Here is a 17,523-nt window from a genome sequence, read left to right on the forward strand (position 1 = left end):
GCACAACAGCTTTCAGGATACTCTTTTTGACCCTCTGAACACTCAAAACCAGAGCAAGTACAGAAGTAGCACATGTGAGAGCTGCAAAGAAATCCTGAACTCCCCTTCAACTGGCTGGACCTGAACCTTGCAAGACCGCATCTTACAGAGATCTTCTCCGCCCCCCTCCCCCATATTCACAGCTCCTTTACATTTTCAGTTCTGTCAAAATTATTATAAAACATTTATTGACAGCAGCAATAAACAGAACACATTTCTGTAAACAGAAATTAAAGTGGAAAATAGCTCCAAGTCATTTTTGACCAGCCAGCTGCACAAAAAACTTAAGCAAAGCAGCAGTCAGGAAGGTTGGGTTTGGAAGAATCCACACTGGGTTCATAAGATGTCATGCCTTATTAAATCACCAAAATAAGCTGTTATTGTCTTCAGTTTGTTATTGAGAAAATTTTGCTCTATTTCAACTTTGCCTCCTGGTCCTGCTAAGGAAGCCACCTGAAAAACAAAGAACAAGAAGCAAATCAATGCACAGGAGAAGAGCCAAAACCCCAAACCTTTTATTCACATGAAATACCACATAAAACACATCTTTGCTGTGTTAATACCAGTGACAATGTTCCTTGGCACCTAATGCCTTTGGTCCTCTTTTCGTGTCTCATTTTACTTACAGAAGTGCTTTGTGGCTAAAAAATCCCCCTCACCCCAAGCCATGAAAATAAGAGGACTACAGAACTAAAGATAAATACCTACCACTTCTCACGCTGTGCTGAGGTGAGAGATGCTAGACTGCAGTTTGCAGGGTACTTGCTGTTGACACACAGTTGCAGCAAAAAATCAAGCTTTTTGGAAAGCTGTGCTTTGCAAGCGTCAAAATCCCAAGTTTGGGGGGAAGAGTAAAACCAAATCCTGGAATTAGGAGGAAGCATGAAGGTTGTACTGAAGACTGTTGTGTGTGTGTGTGGAGGGAAACAACCCAAACACAACCAACCCCCAAACCCCAAACAGGCAGGGAAGCTCATAAACAACAGCTGCAGTATTTTGTTGTTGCTATTGCAAAGCTGTTGTGTGCACTGGAGTCTTACGCAGTGTTGAGGGCAAGGCTGCAGGCAGCTGAGTAACTGCCAGCAGGGAGAGCTCATCAGGCAGTGCTGGTCCCAGCTCTCATGTTTACGATCACTGGAGTGAGAATTTCACCGTTCATGCTCTGCTGACCTAGGCCGGTGCACACCTTTAATGCTTCATGATTACAGACACACAGTGCTCTGCAGTGAACTTTGTATTTTGGACCAGAGCATGCAATACTCTCTCCCCTCCTGTTCCTACTCGTGGTGCCTCAGTACAACCCCTTTGAGGCATGACAGCCATACAGGCTGCCAATTTGTCACCAGGACAGACTGCACAGACAGAAGGAAGAGAACACTACTAAAACTGAGCACTGACTGCTTTATCATCACACCATCACGGATCCCAAGGACCTGTGCTGTAGTGGGGTCCCTGATCCCCAGCCAGTTCTGCTCTGTGCTGCTGTTTTCCCTGCCTGCTGTAGAAAAACTATTTCTATATTCCCCATGCAGGGAAACTTCCTGGGCAGACAAAGCAATCAAGGTCTAAAAGGCTGCAGTAGATTGTAACTGATCTTTAAACCAAGAAGTCTGTGATGGTAGCAGCTGGAACTTAAAAGTTCAGGCTGCATTATTAACAAGTCTGAACTCCTTTGAGATTTGACTCTGTAGTGCAGGTTTAAATATAAACATGCTGAACTTCCTCTATTTTAGTGTAAGTAAAAAACCAGCCTACCATCATGAAGAAATAACAGATTTATCTAAATTACACTTCAAGCCTTTATTGACTTGCCCAAAAAATTACCACTCATCTAAATCAAGCATTTACTTTTCTGTTTTGTTTGGGTTCTTTTTTCCTCCCTTTTCATTCTGTTGTTTCTGCAGACAAAAACGAAAGCGTGAGTGGTTTTTTCATCTTTCAATCCAATGGTAATAGGAAAAAAAATATCCATGTTCTTGTTAAAGAGGAACCTGCCAATTAAGTAAAAAAGCAGAGGCAGGCTGACTTTTAAATAGCACAAGAATCCGAAATTGGCAAGTGATCAGGAATGTTAATTTTACAACTTATCTTTTCTTACTTGAAATCCGAAAAGCAGTTAACGTTGTGGGGCAACACTTTTTTTTTCTAGAAGACATTAAGTTTGTACTTTTAATTTATTGTGAACAAAAGCTGGAATGTCCCTTCTAGAAAGCATTAAAGGCTTTGCATTTTATACCCAAAGTTGTGTAAATATTCTAAAATATTAATTGGATTAGTCAATTTAATATAAGAACATTGAGATTACTGTTTTGAAGTTATATACTCCTGCTTTCAGGGCACAAGTTGTATCACTAGCACATCTAAGTACGACTAATGCACTGAAATCTCGATGGACACAAGCGTTTACTAAACATTTCTCTTAGAAGACCATGTAAAGCAAAATCCTTCATCAGTAACACAGGCAAGTAACACAGCAGTAAACTGCTCCTCTGCGGAGCGGCGGCATCCACTCAGGATACCTGAGAAGTACCATACGCTGTACCTACGTGTTAAACCCAGCATAACTAAGACTAATTTCAAACAACTACTAAAAGTATTTGATAAACACAAAGGTGACAAAAATCTTAACAAACACATGGGTGTAAGCCCTGCAGGGGTGGATCCGACTCTGCACACTCCTCAACACCCCCATAATTCAGGGGAGAGAAATGCAAATCCTCTGCGACGATGCTTATTTGTGAATTGCTGGAGGCTGCAAAATTAATTACGTAGCAGTTGCCAAGTTTTCCTTGGAAGGGCGCAGTCAACGCTGATGGCGTAATGAGTGAAAACTGGCACACAGTGAGCTTCAGAAAGGTGCCAGCTTGGCAGAGGGATGCCCTCTAAAAATAACAGCAGGTTGAGGAACAATGCTTTGAGAAAAGCAAAGGTGCTCACCTATTTTTGGAAATATCAATACACACCTCTTGGTTTTGGAGTGAGCTACAGTGGTGAATAGAGAAAGGCTTCTTAATTTCTTTTAAAAAACAGACTAGTCCAAAATGTGGCTATTTTGCATTCTCCTGTACAAATACAACAATTCCCTGATGGCAACTCTCGCATCCTGGTTTGATCATTAGCCCAAACTCATGTACTCAAGCAGGCAGATATTGCCTCCTTTGCTGTGCGGGGTTGTTTCTACATGTGCCACACTTCTCCACAGGCAAAGGCAAAGGATGCAGCTTCAGTTAAGGCCTCCTTGCATCCATCTCACCTTGATGCTTCATCCTTCACTTCAGAAACTGCTGATGGAAATAGTCCACAGCTACATACACAGCTACAGATAAACCCACTGAGCATTAGAAATGTAGCCAGCAAATTTGGTCTCATGTTTAAAACAGGAGGTATCAGAAAAGAAATATGAAAACAGAGATGACCACAGAAGATTACTTCAGGAGGACAAGCTGCCTGAGGTGCAAACTTGCTTATACTGTTCAGGTGCATTTTTGATCTCAAAAGTTTTCCTGCTGGCCTCACAGGCTCTTTTCTATCATATTGAATTTCCTTCAGTAAAGTAACTTACTAGCTGTTCCAGCCACCAGCTAAGATAACTGTGGATAAAAAGTTTATCATTATTTACTTTTCTGGGTTTGAGAAAAACAAGCTTTTTTTGTGTTATGAAAAACAATAAACCAAAATGGTCTCAGGTAGCATTCTTCAAAATGTACAGGTCTGCAGGTGAATTCTGCCACTGCCATGGTGGTGCTGCCACCCTCTGACAGACCAGAAATTATTTATTTATTTATTAAACTTGAAGTACACAAATTACAATTCAGTATTCAAGTGCTATGAGATTTAGGAAAATTGAAGTCCAGAAGTACTACTTGGCCTCGGTGTAAGCTGGGATGTCTTCTGTCTTTTATCAAAGACAGGGAACAGATCTGAGTTTAAATCAGGCTGCTTAACAGCTGCCGTTACCATAGAATCATAGCATAATTGGGGTTGGAAAGGACCTTAAGATCATCTAGTTCCAACCCCCCTGCCGTGGGCAGGGACACCTTACGCTAAACCATATCACCCAAAGCCTTGTCCAACCTGGTCTTGAACACTGCCAGGGATGGAGCATTCACAACCTCCCTGGGCAACCCATTCCAGTGCCTCACCACCCTAACAGGAAAGAATTTCCTCCCTATATCCAACCTAAACTTCCCCTGTTTAAGTTTGAACCCATTACCCCTTGTCCTGTCACTACAGTCTCTAATGAAGAGTCCCTCTCCAGCATCCCTACAGGCCCCCTTCAGATACTGGAAGGCTGCTATGAGGTCTCCACACAGCGTTCTCTTCTCCAGGCTGAACAGACCTAACTTCCTCAGCCTCTCTTCATACGGGAGGTGCTCCAGTCCCCTGATCATCCTTGTGGCCCTTCTCTGGACTTGTTCCAACAGTTCCATGTCCTTTTTATGTTGAGGACACCAGAACTGCACACAATACTCCAGGTGAGGTCTCACAAGAGCAGAGTAGAGGGGCAGGATCACCTCCTTCGACCTGCTGGTCACGCTCCTTTTGATGCAGCCCAGGACACAGTTGGCTTTCTGGGCTGCGAGTGCACACTGCCGGCTCATGTTCATTTTCTCATCAACCAACACCCCCGAGGTCTTCTCTGCAGGGCTGCTCTGAATCTCTTCTCTGCCCAACCTGTAGCTGTGCCTGGGATTGCTCTGACCCAGGTGCAGGACCGTGCACTTGGCATGGTTAAACTACATGTGGTTGGCATCAGCCCACCTCACAAGCATGTCAAGGTCCCTCTGGATGGCATTCGTGCCCTCCAGCGTATCAACCGAACCACACAGCTTGGTGTCATCGTCAAACTTGCTGAAGGCGCACTCAATCCCACTGTCCATGTCAGCGACAAAGATGTTGAACAAGACCGGTCCCAACACCGATCCCTGAGGGACACCACTCGTTACTGGTCTCCAGACGGACATTGAGCCATTGACCACAACTCTTTGTGTGCGGCCATCCATCCAGTTCTTTATCCACCGAGTGCTCCATCCATCAAATTGATGTCTCTCCAGTTTAGAGACAAGGATGTCGTGTGGGACAGTGTCGAACGCTTTGCACAAGTCCAGGTAGATGACATCAACTGCTCTATCCCTGTCCATCAGTTCTGTAGCCCCATCATAGAAGGCCACCAAATTGGTCAGGCAGGATTTCCCCTTAGTGAAGCCATGCTGGCTATCACCAAGCACCTTGTTGATTTTCATGTGCCTTAGCATGCCTTCCAGGAGAATCTGCTCCAAGATTTTGCCAGGCACAGAGGTGAGACTGACTGGTCTGTAATTCCCCGGGTCATCCATTTTCCCCTTCTTGAAAATAGGGGTTATATTTCCCTTTTTCCAGTCATCAGGAACTTCACCTGACTGCCATGATTTCTCAAATATGATTGCCAGCGGCTTCGCCACTTCATTTGCCAGCTCCTTCAGGACTCCTGGATGGATCTCATCAGGACCCACGGACTTGTGCACATTCAGAGCCGATTGAGAGGGGAGGCTGCAGTGCAGACCTTGGGGTGTAGAGAGTGCCTGCGCTGGTCTCCTGAGGGGAGGGTGCACAATGGGCAGGGCTGCACTCGGTGCTCCCTGGTGGAGGTCCTCCTGCAGCAGGTGGCTGAGCTGCGGGATGCTGTTAATAGACTGCGAGATGTCAGGGAAGCTGAGAGGAAGCAGGAATGCTTGCTCCCGGCCCAAACTGTGCAGGGGCCTCGAGCTTCACCTCTGCCTCATGAAGGAAAGAAGGAGGCCGTTAACCTGGGAAGCTGGGAATTAGGGACAAAAAAAAAAACAACAAAAAAAAAAAGAAGGAAAAGGGCAACCAAAAGCGAGGGGCTTCCCCCTAAATCTGATGTCCCCATGCAGAACCGCTTTGCTGTCCTGCAGGGGGCTAATGAGGAAACGCACTCGAGCCAGAAATAGCCGGCTGATGCCCTGGTAAAGAAGATCTCTACTGGTGCCGCTAGGAAAAAGCGGTGGGTTGTAATAGTAGGGGACTCTACACTGAAAGGGACAGAAGCACTCGTCTGCCGGCCAGACCCAGTCTCAAGGTAGGTGTGTTGCCTACCGGGGGCATGGGTCAGGGATGTGGCAGAGAGGCTGCCTGCTCTAGTAAGTCCCACGGACTATTACCCACTCCTGGTGATACATGTGGGTGATAGGGATATAGATAGTAGTAGTCTGGGGAACATAAAGAAGGACTACAGAGCCCTGGGGGAGGTGGTTAGGGGCTCTGGAGCTCAGGTGGTCTTTTCATCAATTCTCCAGGATACAGGGGAGGACCTAAAAAAAGCTAGGAGGATTGACCAGGTTAATAAATGGTTAAAAGGGTGGTGTCATAGTCAGGGGGTTGGGTGTCTTGAACATGGGACCCAAGCTTGTAGGCCAGGTCTAGTGGGGGCTGGTGGAGCTGGTCTGATGATAAAGAAGGGAAAGAGCAGTTTTGGTAGGAGGCTTGCCAGACTGGTCAAGGAGGCTTTAAACTAGATGTGTTGGGGGAGGGGGGCATCATTCCATCCCAACACACCCAGTCAGTTGCCAGAACCTATAATAAATGCTCGGAGCAATGTAGAGATATCCCAGCCGCTCCAGCCAATGAGCCGGCTTCAGTTGGAGCTCGGCTCAGATGCCTCTATACAAACGCCCGTAGCATGGGGAGCAAACAAGAGGAATTAGAGATGTGTGTAAGTTTATGGGGGTATGATATAATAGGCATCACAGAAACATGGTGGGATGGCTCCTATGACTGGAGTGTTGGAATGGAAGGTTACAGGCTCTTTAGGAAGGACAGGCCTGGCAGGCGGGGAGGGGAGTTGCCCTTTATGTTAGGCATAGGCTGGAGAGTATGGAACTCTGTCTGGGGACAGGTGAGCAGTCCACAGAGAGTTTGTGGGTCAGGGTCAAAGGGAGAACAGCTATGGGAGACATTACTGTGGGGATCTGTTACAGACCGCCTGATCAAGGAGAACCTGCGGATGAAGCACTCCATAGACAGACAGGAAAAGCCTCACGCTCGCAGGCCCTTGTTCTAATGGGTGACTTCAACCACCCTGACATCTGTTGGAAGGACGGTACGGCCCAGCACAAGCAATCCAGGAGGTTCCTCGTCTCCAACAAGGAGAGGTGCCATGCTTGACCTTGTGCTCACCAACAGGGAAGGGCTCATTGGAAATGTGACTCTCCAGGGCAGCCTTGGATGCAGCGATGATGAGATGCTCGAATCTGAGATCCTCAGGACAGTGAGAGGAGCGTGCAGCAAGCTCACTGCCCTGGACTTCAAGAGAGCAGACTCTGGCCTCTTCAGGAACCTGCTTAGGAAGGTTCCATAGGATACAGCCCTAGAGGGCAGGGGGCCCAAGACTGTTGGCTGATATTCAAGGATCACCTGCTACAAGCTCAGGAGTGTTGCATCCCAACCAGAAGGAAGTGCAGCAGGAGGGCCAGGAGACCTCCTTGGATGGATAAGGAGCTCCTGAGGAAAATTCAATTGAAAAAAGAGGCTTATAATAAGTGGAAGCAAGGACAGGTGACATGGGAAGAGTACAGGGATGTTGTCTGGGAAGCTAGGGACAGGGTTAGGAAAGCTAAGGCTCAGTTAGAATTAAACTTAGCTAGAGGTATTAAAGATAACAGGAAGGGATTCTACAGGTATGTAGCAAATAAAAAACAGACTAGGGAGAATGTAGGCCCCCTCAGGAAGCTCTCAGGAGAACTGGATACACAGGATTTGGAGAAGGCTGAGGTTCTGAATGACTTCTTTGCCTCGGTCTTCACTGGCAAAGGCTCTGACCACACCACCCAAGTCTTGGAAGGCAGATGCAGGGACTGTGAGAATGAAGACCTTGGGCCCACTGTAGGAGAGGAACTGGTTCGAGACCGTCTTAAAAATCTGAACGTGCACATGACAGTCACAGCTGAAGTGTACACCATTATGTTCACTTAGAAATGATCAGCCTGCAAAACACATCAACCCACAGCAGACCTGCCAACTCTCCTAATACCCAAACATCTTAAAAATACAATAAAGTTAATCTGAGTTCACCTCCTGGCCACTCACTCCCTGCTTTGCTCATTGTTATATTTACTCCTAAACCAGATAGGACATTGCCTGGAAGGTCCCATTTCGCTAGGTCTCCAGTCTAAAATCATAGCTAAATGAATGGGCCCAGTGGCAGTTCTACTAGTCAGCCTGCCATTAAATGTCTTAATTCAGACAAGTTATCATATTTATTAAACTGACCTCTCTGATATGATTTTCTGTTCTCTGAATGACACCAGACCGAATTAAAATAAATGAGTTTTACCCATCTTCACACCCCCTTCACTGACCAGTCATTTGTAACAACTGGACTTTCAAAACCAGAAACACAGCTAACATCTTCCCATACAGGCACCAGACTTGAAGACAGAACAAGTCTTCAGCATCTGACTCTAGATTTTCTTCAAATGGATGACAAATATGAGGTGGGAACAAAGACAAGAAACTAAGAAAAGTGCCTGCATGATGTGTATTCTTTGTATGATTATCCAAGGTCAAGAGCACGTTGCTTAATTCTGGGCTCAGGGAGTCACGCTATACACTTGACAAGGAACAAAAGGTAACTAGTATCTTCTGGCAGTATTTGGAATATAAACCAGGTCTAATACACCAACATTAGGACAGCAAAAGCTCCAACAACAGTGAAATTTCACTAAATTAGGCATAATTGTCACAAACAACAACAAAAAAACCCCTACCTCCGAATCTCCAAAACCCCCAGGAATTTACCCGATTTATAAAGTTTTGCACCAGTCATCAAATTTTCGAGTAGTAAAGATGTACACAAAGTTTTCAATACAGAAACAGAATGGCTTTTTTAACTCAAAAAAGATATCTCTCAAACTGAATAATAATCAGCCATTTTACTCTCAGAATCATCTTCAATTAGCAAAGTCACTTGTATCCTGTCTTAAGAGTAGACCAATATTCTTCTAATAGATTTGCTTGCTCTGCTATAGAGGTCATAAAGATTGAAATGTTAGCTGAAAATTATCCTGCTGTTTTGACACACTAATATGCAATCCAAAATCAATACCTTATGTTCAAGATATTAAATATGCAACATTTCCAGCAGCTTAAAATCAGAAAGACTTAAAGAAAATCCCATGCTAAGTAGATACACGTAAAAGATTGTCGTCTAGCAAAAAGAGAAAAGTGTGTTTCTGAATGAAGCCACCCTCTGTAAATTTGTACAATGTGACTGTCTGCAAAGAGCGGTGAAGCACTTTAGGATAATCCCTAAGGCACAATACGGCACATGGGCAGTTAACCGTCCACGGTCAGGAGAAGTAATAAACGCCAGACTCCTCATGGCTGGCTCGCTGCTCCCTCTCGAGGCAGAAGTAGAGAAGTTCACTTCTTTTTGCATGGAGTTCAAAGAGCCCCATCTCTCTCTACAAGACTAACCCTACACGGAAAAGGCCAAGCCTGCAGACATAATAAGCACTGTTTTTAGAATAAAACCACGCAGGACAAGGTTGGATGTCTTGTCTACCAATGAGGCAATGGACAACAAGTCCTCTGACACAACTAGGACAAGGTCAGCTACCACCGGCTTTCACACCAGCAGCAGAATCCCTATTCTGTGAGTTATCTAACTGTGAAAAGAACATATTTTCCACTAATTTTGCACCACTTTAACTAAAGGTTAAACAGTATTTTTGTTGTGAGGTTGCTTCTAACTGGCTGTGCATTTATTTCCATTTCTGCCCAAGATCCACTGTCAGACAAGCAAATTTGCACTGAAGCACTGGCTTACAGTCAGTATAAACATCTTCACAGAGGTTTGCAAAGGCAATTAAGTCAGCTTCTAAATCAGTTTTAATTGACAAAGCACACGACTATAGCTCAGTTTTAGGTTCAAGCCAATCAATGAAAGACTAGAGGCAGAGCACTTAACAACTACCACCTTACAAATTAAGTATGTCACACCAGCTATTCTAGGAGCTAAGCAACCTCTGAAAGCCTCACGTATGTGTACAAGCACGGAGTTAATTTCTGAGGACACAGAAGAGACAAATCTTACATTCCTCAGCTACATTACCACAAATCAAACTTAGGTTTTTAACTTTCCATTTAAATCTGAGGCATCAGATAATTTGTTCAACAAATACTGCTTTATCCAAGTTATTCACTTTCCAGGTATTAATCTCCTGCAAAATAATTTTAAGATTTACTTCATTAAGCTTTTTTAGGCCCCTCAAGTTTATGGACTACATTCATAAACCAAGTGACAACACCACACCCTAGCAGTTGTGTCCATAGGCCTTTTCCAAAGTCAGCTGTTGCAGCACAAGTACCCTGTACGGTCCATGAGAAAAGTACAATGGATGAGAACTGTGGGCAAAAGCATGAGCAGACTGAGAAGACAACTGTCTACACTAACCATTAAGGAACTCTGATGATAAATCTTCTTTTCTGGAGATTCACAGCCCTGGAAGTGTAGTGGCAGTAACTTCAGAAACTTTTCGTCAGAGTTGAAGGCAGCCAAACCCACAACTACGGACCAGACTATCCACTAAAGTCATGTTTGGGATGGTCATGTTTGACACATCTCTGTTCACATAGGATCAAGACTACATTTCCCTAAACAGTGGGCTAGATTCACATTTGCTTTCCCCACTCAGATCATCAACCTGTAAGTTTTTGTCCTTACGCTGGCATAATCTCTAGAGATAATAGATGATTTCTCTTCCTGATAGCAGCCCATAGTATGGACAACTGAACTGACCCCAGGCCTCCAACCATGTGCTTTTAACAACTAAGCCGTAACTACAAAGCTGGTTTCGTGCAACAGCAATTACTCTTCAGATGTTTGTATAAAGGAAAACCCATGGATGTACATTAAGGAACACTTAGAGCACAACAAAAGCATTCAGAGCCAATCAGACCAAGATGCAGAGGTGGCAAGACACCTAACCCAACCACACAGAGATGCCAAGATCTTCTATAGGAATAGGCACAGGCCTGTGGGTAATACTCTTGGATGTGCATGCGAGAACGTAAGTGTAAAGTTGCCCATTTATAAATCCAGTGAAAAAATGCTCATGAGCACAGCAGATACCTGTAAAGTCATTCTTCATTGTGGGAATGGAACATTTGATAAAATGCAGTGGTTACAAGTTGAAACTAGAGAAACCCTGCCTAGAATTAAGGTCCCTATTCAAAGATTCATAAGCTACTTTGGCTTTTCAACAGCCTGAAACCAAAACATAACTGAATCATCACCTGCCATTCAAATGGTGCTGTGCATAGCATGGACTCATGGTGTGCTAATACTCAGGCCATGTGAAATTCAGCCTGTTTCTCAAGCCAGCTGTTTGCCACCAATGATTCTGCAAGCCACCAAGGGGCTGGAGACACTGCCTGCTTGAAGTCAGACACAGCTGTTGGGAAGGCAGGAAAAAAACCCTGCAAAGTTCTGTGGCATGTTGCACGCGAGAAGAACATCTCTGTTCCCTTCTTTGGAAACAGCTACAAGACGTAATTAACAGAAAGTACACAGAGGGAACTAAACCAGACACTCAGTGGCATTGTAACAGTCATCTAATTACTTTCTTAAAAGTCTAAACCAAAAATGCCTAATAGAAAAAAAAAAAGAAAGCAAAACCGACCCCCACACCAGTGAAACAAATTGTGTGTTTATCAAGTCAGTGAGGCATCTATCTAATCACTGCAATGCAAACAGCTCATATGGAACGACACGCTTTTCTGGACAGCATCAGTACCACCTCTGGTGGTGTGACAACTGTCTTCAATCTACTGATCAGTGATAGCAGGGAATACAGGCTGTGCAGTGATTTCCTGCAACTCCTTCAGAAACTGAAAGCCATGAAAGTTTAGGACTCAGGAGCTTATCAGTAAGAGCTGGTTAAAAGGTTAAGATACCCTTTTACATTTTTTTGTTTTTTATAATGATGTATCTGTCTGACATTCAAGAACTCTACTCACTTTGGATCTTCTATAAGAACCTCCAATCTGCTGCTCCATGAAGGAACAGTATCAAAACCATGGAAATAATCTACTACTCCCATTTCTAAATATATCAAAAGTACTGCAAACACAGAAATAACTGAAGGTTTGAACTTAAAATGAAGACAAAACCCCAACACAGGCAGCTAAACAGACTTCAAAGTCTTAAGTAAGTTTGTGCTTATAATACCTATTAAGCCAGCTGAGCTTTTTTTAATTACCAAGTCGTCATCCAGTAACACACCTGGTCAATATCAGCATTCCGAGGTAGAAAGTACACAATATTGTTGGTGATCTTCTTGGAGAGCCTGAAAATTTCAAATGTAGAAGCCAGTAAAGGAAAAACCAAGAACAGGGAAGGATAAGTTGTTTTATATTCATTCATATTAAAAGTATGTTCTAAATACAGTTATTATGCGATTAAATTATAGCTAGTCTTCTGGGTATGTCTTAGTTACTCTTCTGAAATGCAGAAACCCGTATTGTCTAAATGCAGAAAATCTGTTTCATCATTATTGCCCTAGGAAACAGAGGAAAAGGAAACCTCACTTTTAAAGTTAACCGAGCTATAGATGTATATGAGAAATCTGAATGTAGTTTATAGCTAGTACATTGGTTTGATTTTTTTTTCTAATCCATTTCGTGGAATATCTGTCACACATACATACAAAGAGTTTCTTACTCTTACAAACTACATTTTAGACAAAAAGGGAACAGCTAAGATTTTTCTTAGGGGAAAAACCCACCACACTTCATATTTGATGAAACTATTATGCTAATGCCTTCCCAGATGAATGAGTACTCAATACCACTGTTAATAAGTCTGGAATTTTATACATTAATTGAAAGGGTTAATATTTTGCTTACAATCTTCTGTGATTTCCCAAGTCAGGCTCTATGACTGAGAAGTCTGAGTAAGACATGTAAAATAAGATACACCTTTCATAAATCAATTAAAAAGTGGCATCGATGACAAAGTCATCGATCATGTGACTAATTATTACCTATATATACATACCACATGGCTATTTGATTACTTTAGGGTATTTTAATAAAATAATATAAAAGAGTTAAAACTGCTGAATTAATGCTTTTAAGTTAAGAAACTACTACAATTCTTTAAGCGATTTTTTACTTTTAAGAAGTCTTCATGACTTTTTTCAAATAAAAACTCATAATACTAAATTTTAGATGGTCAGTCACAGAATCATAGAACAGCTTGGGTTGGAGGGGACCTTCAAAGGTCATCTATTCCAACCCCCAGTCATATAGCTCAGGTTAGGGCAGGAGTAAACAAATGCAGCACATCTGAGATTTCAGCTGCTGGTCAAATCATTTCCAGTCAGTCAACCAGATGTGCAAAGCCCATGTTGAGAGGGAGCGGAAGAAAGAGAAAACCGCTCGTTAACAACTGAAAATCACCCCAGCATGTAACTCTGAAAGGATATCCATCTGGGCAAATCATGGTCTTGATATTGAAGATTTCAGCCGTGGCGTAGTCCGGTCCCCCCCAGGGTGGGCTGAGGAACACAACATCTGCTTTCAGGTCAGCAGCCAGCACCATGAAGTCTCCACACACAAATTCTATCTGATCCGCCACGCCATATACCTCAGCGTTGTTGCGCGCAAGATTGAGCTTCTCAGGATCAATATCAATAGCAATCACTGCAAACCAAAGAGAGCAAACACAGAGGTTAACTTGAACTGCTAATCCCAAGTGACCACCAAAAGGATGTCTTCAAAAGAAAGGTGTTCCTCTGCAGCCAGCAGATACAAGTCATGTCTATAACCTACTATTGTGCAGTGAGCGACTACTTCAGTTTTGTTGGTCATAGTAGACACAAAGCAACAACTCCGTAGAAGGGAAGGACCTGTCCTTGCAAGACAGCAGCAGATGTTCCACCAAGAGCACAACTGCTGCATTTACAAAACAACAAGGGAAGTCACACAGCAAAGACAGGGAAGTCTCAGCTGCTGTTACAAAGCTGAGAAGCTTTAGCTTTTGGCTGTCATACATCTACCAACATGACTCCTCCGTCTCAGCTCAAGTAGTTGACAAGTTGTCCGCTTTGTCTTAGGCTGTCTGCCTAAGAGAGGAAGTCCTCCTTGCTTCAATTGTTGCAGGAGCCTGACAATGGTGTCAATTAGAAACTTACTCTTCCCCTTTGTTGAACGTTTATCTGTGGTGGGTAACATTGTACTGAAAATCGAGTTAAAAAACCCCAAACAACACAGCACAAGAGAGGTGATACAAGGGCAGTGCATAATGACAGAAATAAAAATTTGGCCAGGAAATATGAAAAGTGAAATTTGGAAAACATTTATAGAATGGATCATAGCCTATGTAGAAACAGCAGTAGAAACTGCTGTCTTGCTCAGAAATTACTCAGAAGCATTAAATGAGCTGATTTTTTCCCCAGAGCGTTTGATGAATATTAAGTAGTCAGTGTTTTTACAGAAGCACTCTCAATCTTTCACAGCAATTTCATTTGTTGGCAACAGGAACTTAGACTAATACTAAGTTGTTATTATCACTTTTCTGTATTTGCTTCTGCTGCACCTGCACATGATCCCATTCAAGTGTTTTAAGCACTGCTCTCATGTAACCTGGTTTTGAGTACACAGACTTGGTGTAACAATTGGGAAAAGCAGGAGCTTTGTGGCATCTCTGCAGTCAGGACTGCAAACAGAACTCAACCTTTACCAGCAATCTTCAGAGCATCTGACAGACTAGTTACTATGACATGTAAAAATAACTTTGACTAGTACCACACAAATCCAACTCTGACTTAAAATAGAAATGCAGTTTTATAGGTCCTTTTTAAAAACAGGAAGCTCATATTGTAAATGTGATGAAACAAAAAAGCTTCTGTTCCTTCGGAAGCACTGAAAAAAAGGATTAAAAAGCAGTGAACAAAATGCATACCTAGATTTTTAGGGAAAAAGAGTGAAGAAACAAAATAAAGTGCTACATAGAACATCTGCTTACCTCTTTTTGAGGTCAATGCAAACTGAATAGCATTTCCTCCAACCCCACAGAATGCATCCACTATGATATCGCAGTTGAATGACTGACTAACCCGGATGGCAATATGCTCAGCTATTTTCTCAGGAGTAACAGAAAACCAGCCCTCTGCAAAGGAAAGGAAGAAGTGTATTTTCATTTCTTATTCCAAGGTCACCTAAATTAAAAACAAACAAACCAACACACACAACCGAAGGTTTAGTGTTAATCCCAACAATTTTGGCTTAGCGCATTCGACCAGGAAATACAGGCTTTGACAATGATAAACTCAGGTCAGTCCAGCAATTTGCTAAGCAAACAAAGTCTCACTGAAGCAAACAGATATGCCCAAATCTCAGTAAATGCTTTGTTGAATGTGGTGCTGAGGATCCTGGCTTATCAAGGACAAGTCCACTGAGACAGCTACAAAAAGCTTCATACAGCACAACTATGTTCTATAACAAATAAACCCAGATATGTATCTTCTCTTATCCAATGTTGTTTTCTTTACAGCAATGCCTGGTCTCCCACATAATCTACATGTTTATGTGAGAGAGCATTAGAAATGAAAGGCTTACAAAACCAACACATGCCAGACATAAAGAAGCAGTAATCCTAATCCTTTTTTACCCCAAAATTTATGATTTGGGAATGGTTTCCATGTAAACATGGAAAAAAGTAACTTTGAAAGCGACTGCTGAAAGTCAGAACAAACTAGGTCCATGAGCGTATTTGGAAGTTTCACAAAATTCTTTTATAAAATAGAGAAACAGAAAAATGTCATTGAGTTTTTTAAAAAGACCAAGCAAAATTTGGGTACAGCATGACTAGTAAACATGAGGACTAATGCAAACAGGGGTGTCCCATGCTAGAAGCTGTACTGAAGTCCAAGACTTCTGTTCACCTGCCTGCTGGGGTGCATGTGCGACCACACACTCAGTAACACTCCTCATAAGAAAATCAGTACAAACTGTGAGAAGTGCCACAGGTTTGGATATATCTTATACCACTAAACACATTTTGTACTAAGCCCACCTCTGTCCAGCTTAATTCCCTCATCAAACCGAGAGAAGAGCCGGTAGCGTTGTGCCCAGTACTTGATGAGCTCCGGATCAGCAGCAACCTCGGCAGGCATAGCTCCCAGTGCAATTTTGTTCCTTCTTCTCCTTTTTCTCTCCTTCTTCTTTGTGATATTTTTTTCATCTACATCTGGAAGACAATGCAAAAGTTAACAGTCACTGTTCCTGTAGACTAGGAATGTAATTTGTAGGCAGGTGAGAGATAAGATGCAAGATGCTCAGGTTTAGAAACACTGTTAGATGTCCTTCTCTGCTGTTTGCCAGATTATGCAGATTAGTGGTTTAAATTTAAAAAAAAGCATCCTCTATTTCAAGGGAATGGTGTTACCTGACAGGTATCAGCCACAGTCCTAAATAACATTTCAGGTGAAGAGCCTTAACAGCCTAGCCATTATCTTCAACTGATGGCAATAAACTCTATATAGCGAGCAAACAAGTGAATCAGAGACCAATTTAATGCCCTTGTATAAACAAGGAGTAAGAACCAATCTAGATGAGAGCTTTCAATTAGAAATTTAACATCATCAAATTACCGTAGGAAGGATTAAACTATATGCAGAAAACTGAATAAGCCTGTTTTCCTTTGTTTACAGTGTTTAATAGAAAAGTTCATAACACAGGTTTCCTCCTCCTCCCCCCTGAAAATAATTTCAACAACACATACTCCTCAAAGCTCAGCAATATACACTGAGAAACCCAAACCTCACGGTCTGCGCATCTACATGGAGTTAATCACCCTCATCCTTACAGGGAAAAAAAGGTGTGAATTGAAACCTGTTAGATTGTGCATAGGATCAACCATGACTCTTCATCTATAAAGAAATACTGACAATATTGAAGATCAACCTCATTAACCCTTGGACTTAATGAGTTTCTTTGGATAAACAGAATAAACAGATCTCAAATTACATGTGCAGTAAGGCAGTAAGTACTAAGTCCACTGTCAACTCGTTTCCAGTTTGTAGGAAACTGATGTACCTTGGCTGACGTCCTCTGTCTCTTCGCAGAGATAATCGGGAATATCCAGAGAGACTAGCTGCCGCCTCTCCCGCCTCCCTGCACCCTGGCCACCGGAGGCACTTGCTGTCACCTCCTGCGCTTCCTCCTCAAGGTAACCCCTTTCAGGTTCTGTCGGGGACACACTGGAAGACGGTGGCTTTTGGTTTTCAGTGCTCAGCGTCGCAGTCTGTGCAGCAGTAGTGCCTTCCTGATCCTCCGAGTCGCTGCTCACAGACAGTGACTCCGTTTTGCCCTGAGTTGAGGCTGCCTGGGATGTGGCTTCCGCTTCAGGTTTATTAACCCGCTTTAGGAACATTTCCACCTGCAATTGTCAAATATCACACATGATTACATGGTGTTGTT

At 42.9% G+C, this 17,523-nt stretch overlaps 1 protein-coding gene across 3 annotated transcripts in view; it reads right to left on the reverse strand.

Annotated features, from left to right (window-relative positions):
- Window positions 1-210: 210 nt before the first annotated feature.
- The window catches only part of TGS1 (trimethylguanosine synthase 1), a 28,380-nt gene continuing 11,067 nt past the window's right edge, over window positions 211-17,523 (reverse strand). For all 3 annotated transcript variants that reach the window (XM_061448465.1, XM_061448464.1, XM_061448466.1), the window contains 6 exons: window positions 17,140-17,482; window positions 16,118-16,291; window positions 15,068-15,211; window positions 13,525-13,743; window positions 12,323-12,399; window positions 211-492 (listed from right to left, as the gene is read on the reverse strand). In XM_061448465.1, coding sequence (XP_061304449.1) covers window positions 376-492; window positions 12,323-12,399; window positions 13,525-13,743; window positions 15,068-15,211; window positions 16,118-16,291; window positions 17,140-17,482 — 1,074 coding nt within the window. In that variant the 3' untranslated portion in view covers window positions 211-375. The remainder of the gene's footprint in view (window positions 493-12,322; window positions 12,400-13,524; window positions 13,744-15,067; window positions 15,212-16,117; window positions 16,292-17,139; window positions 17,483-17,523) is intronic.

Source organism: Pezoporus flaviventris, unplaced genomic scaffold (assembly GCF_033815535.1).
Source record: "Pezoporus flaviventris isolate CSIRO_AGI_PZ_B2104156 unplaced genomic scaffold, CSIRO_AGI_Pfla_v1 ptg000007l, whole genome shotgun sequence".
Taxonomy (NCBI): Eukaryota; Metazoa; Chordata; class Aves; order Psittaciformes; family Psittacidae; genus Pezoporus; species Pezoporus flaviventris.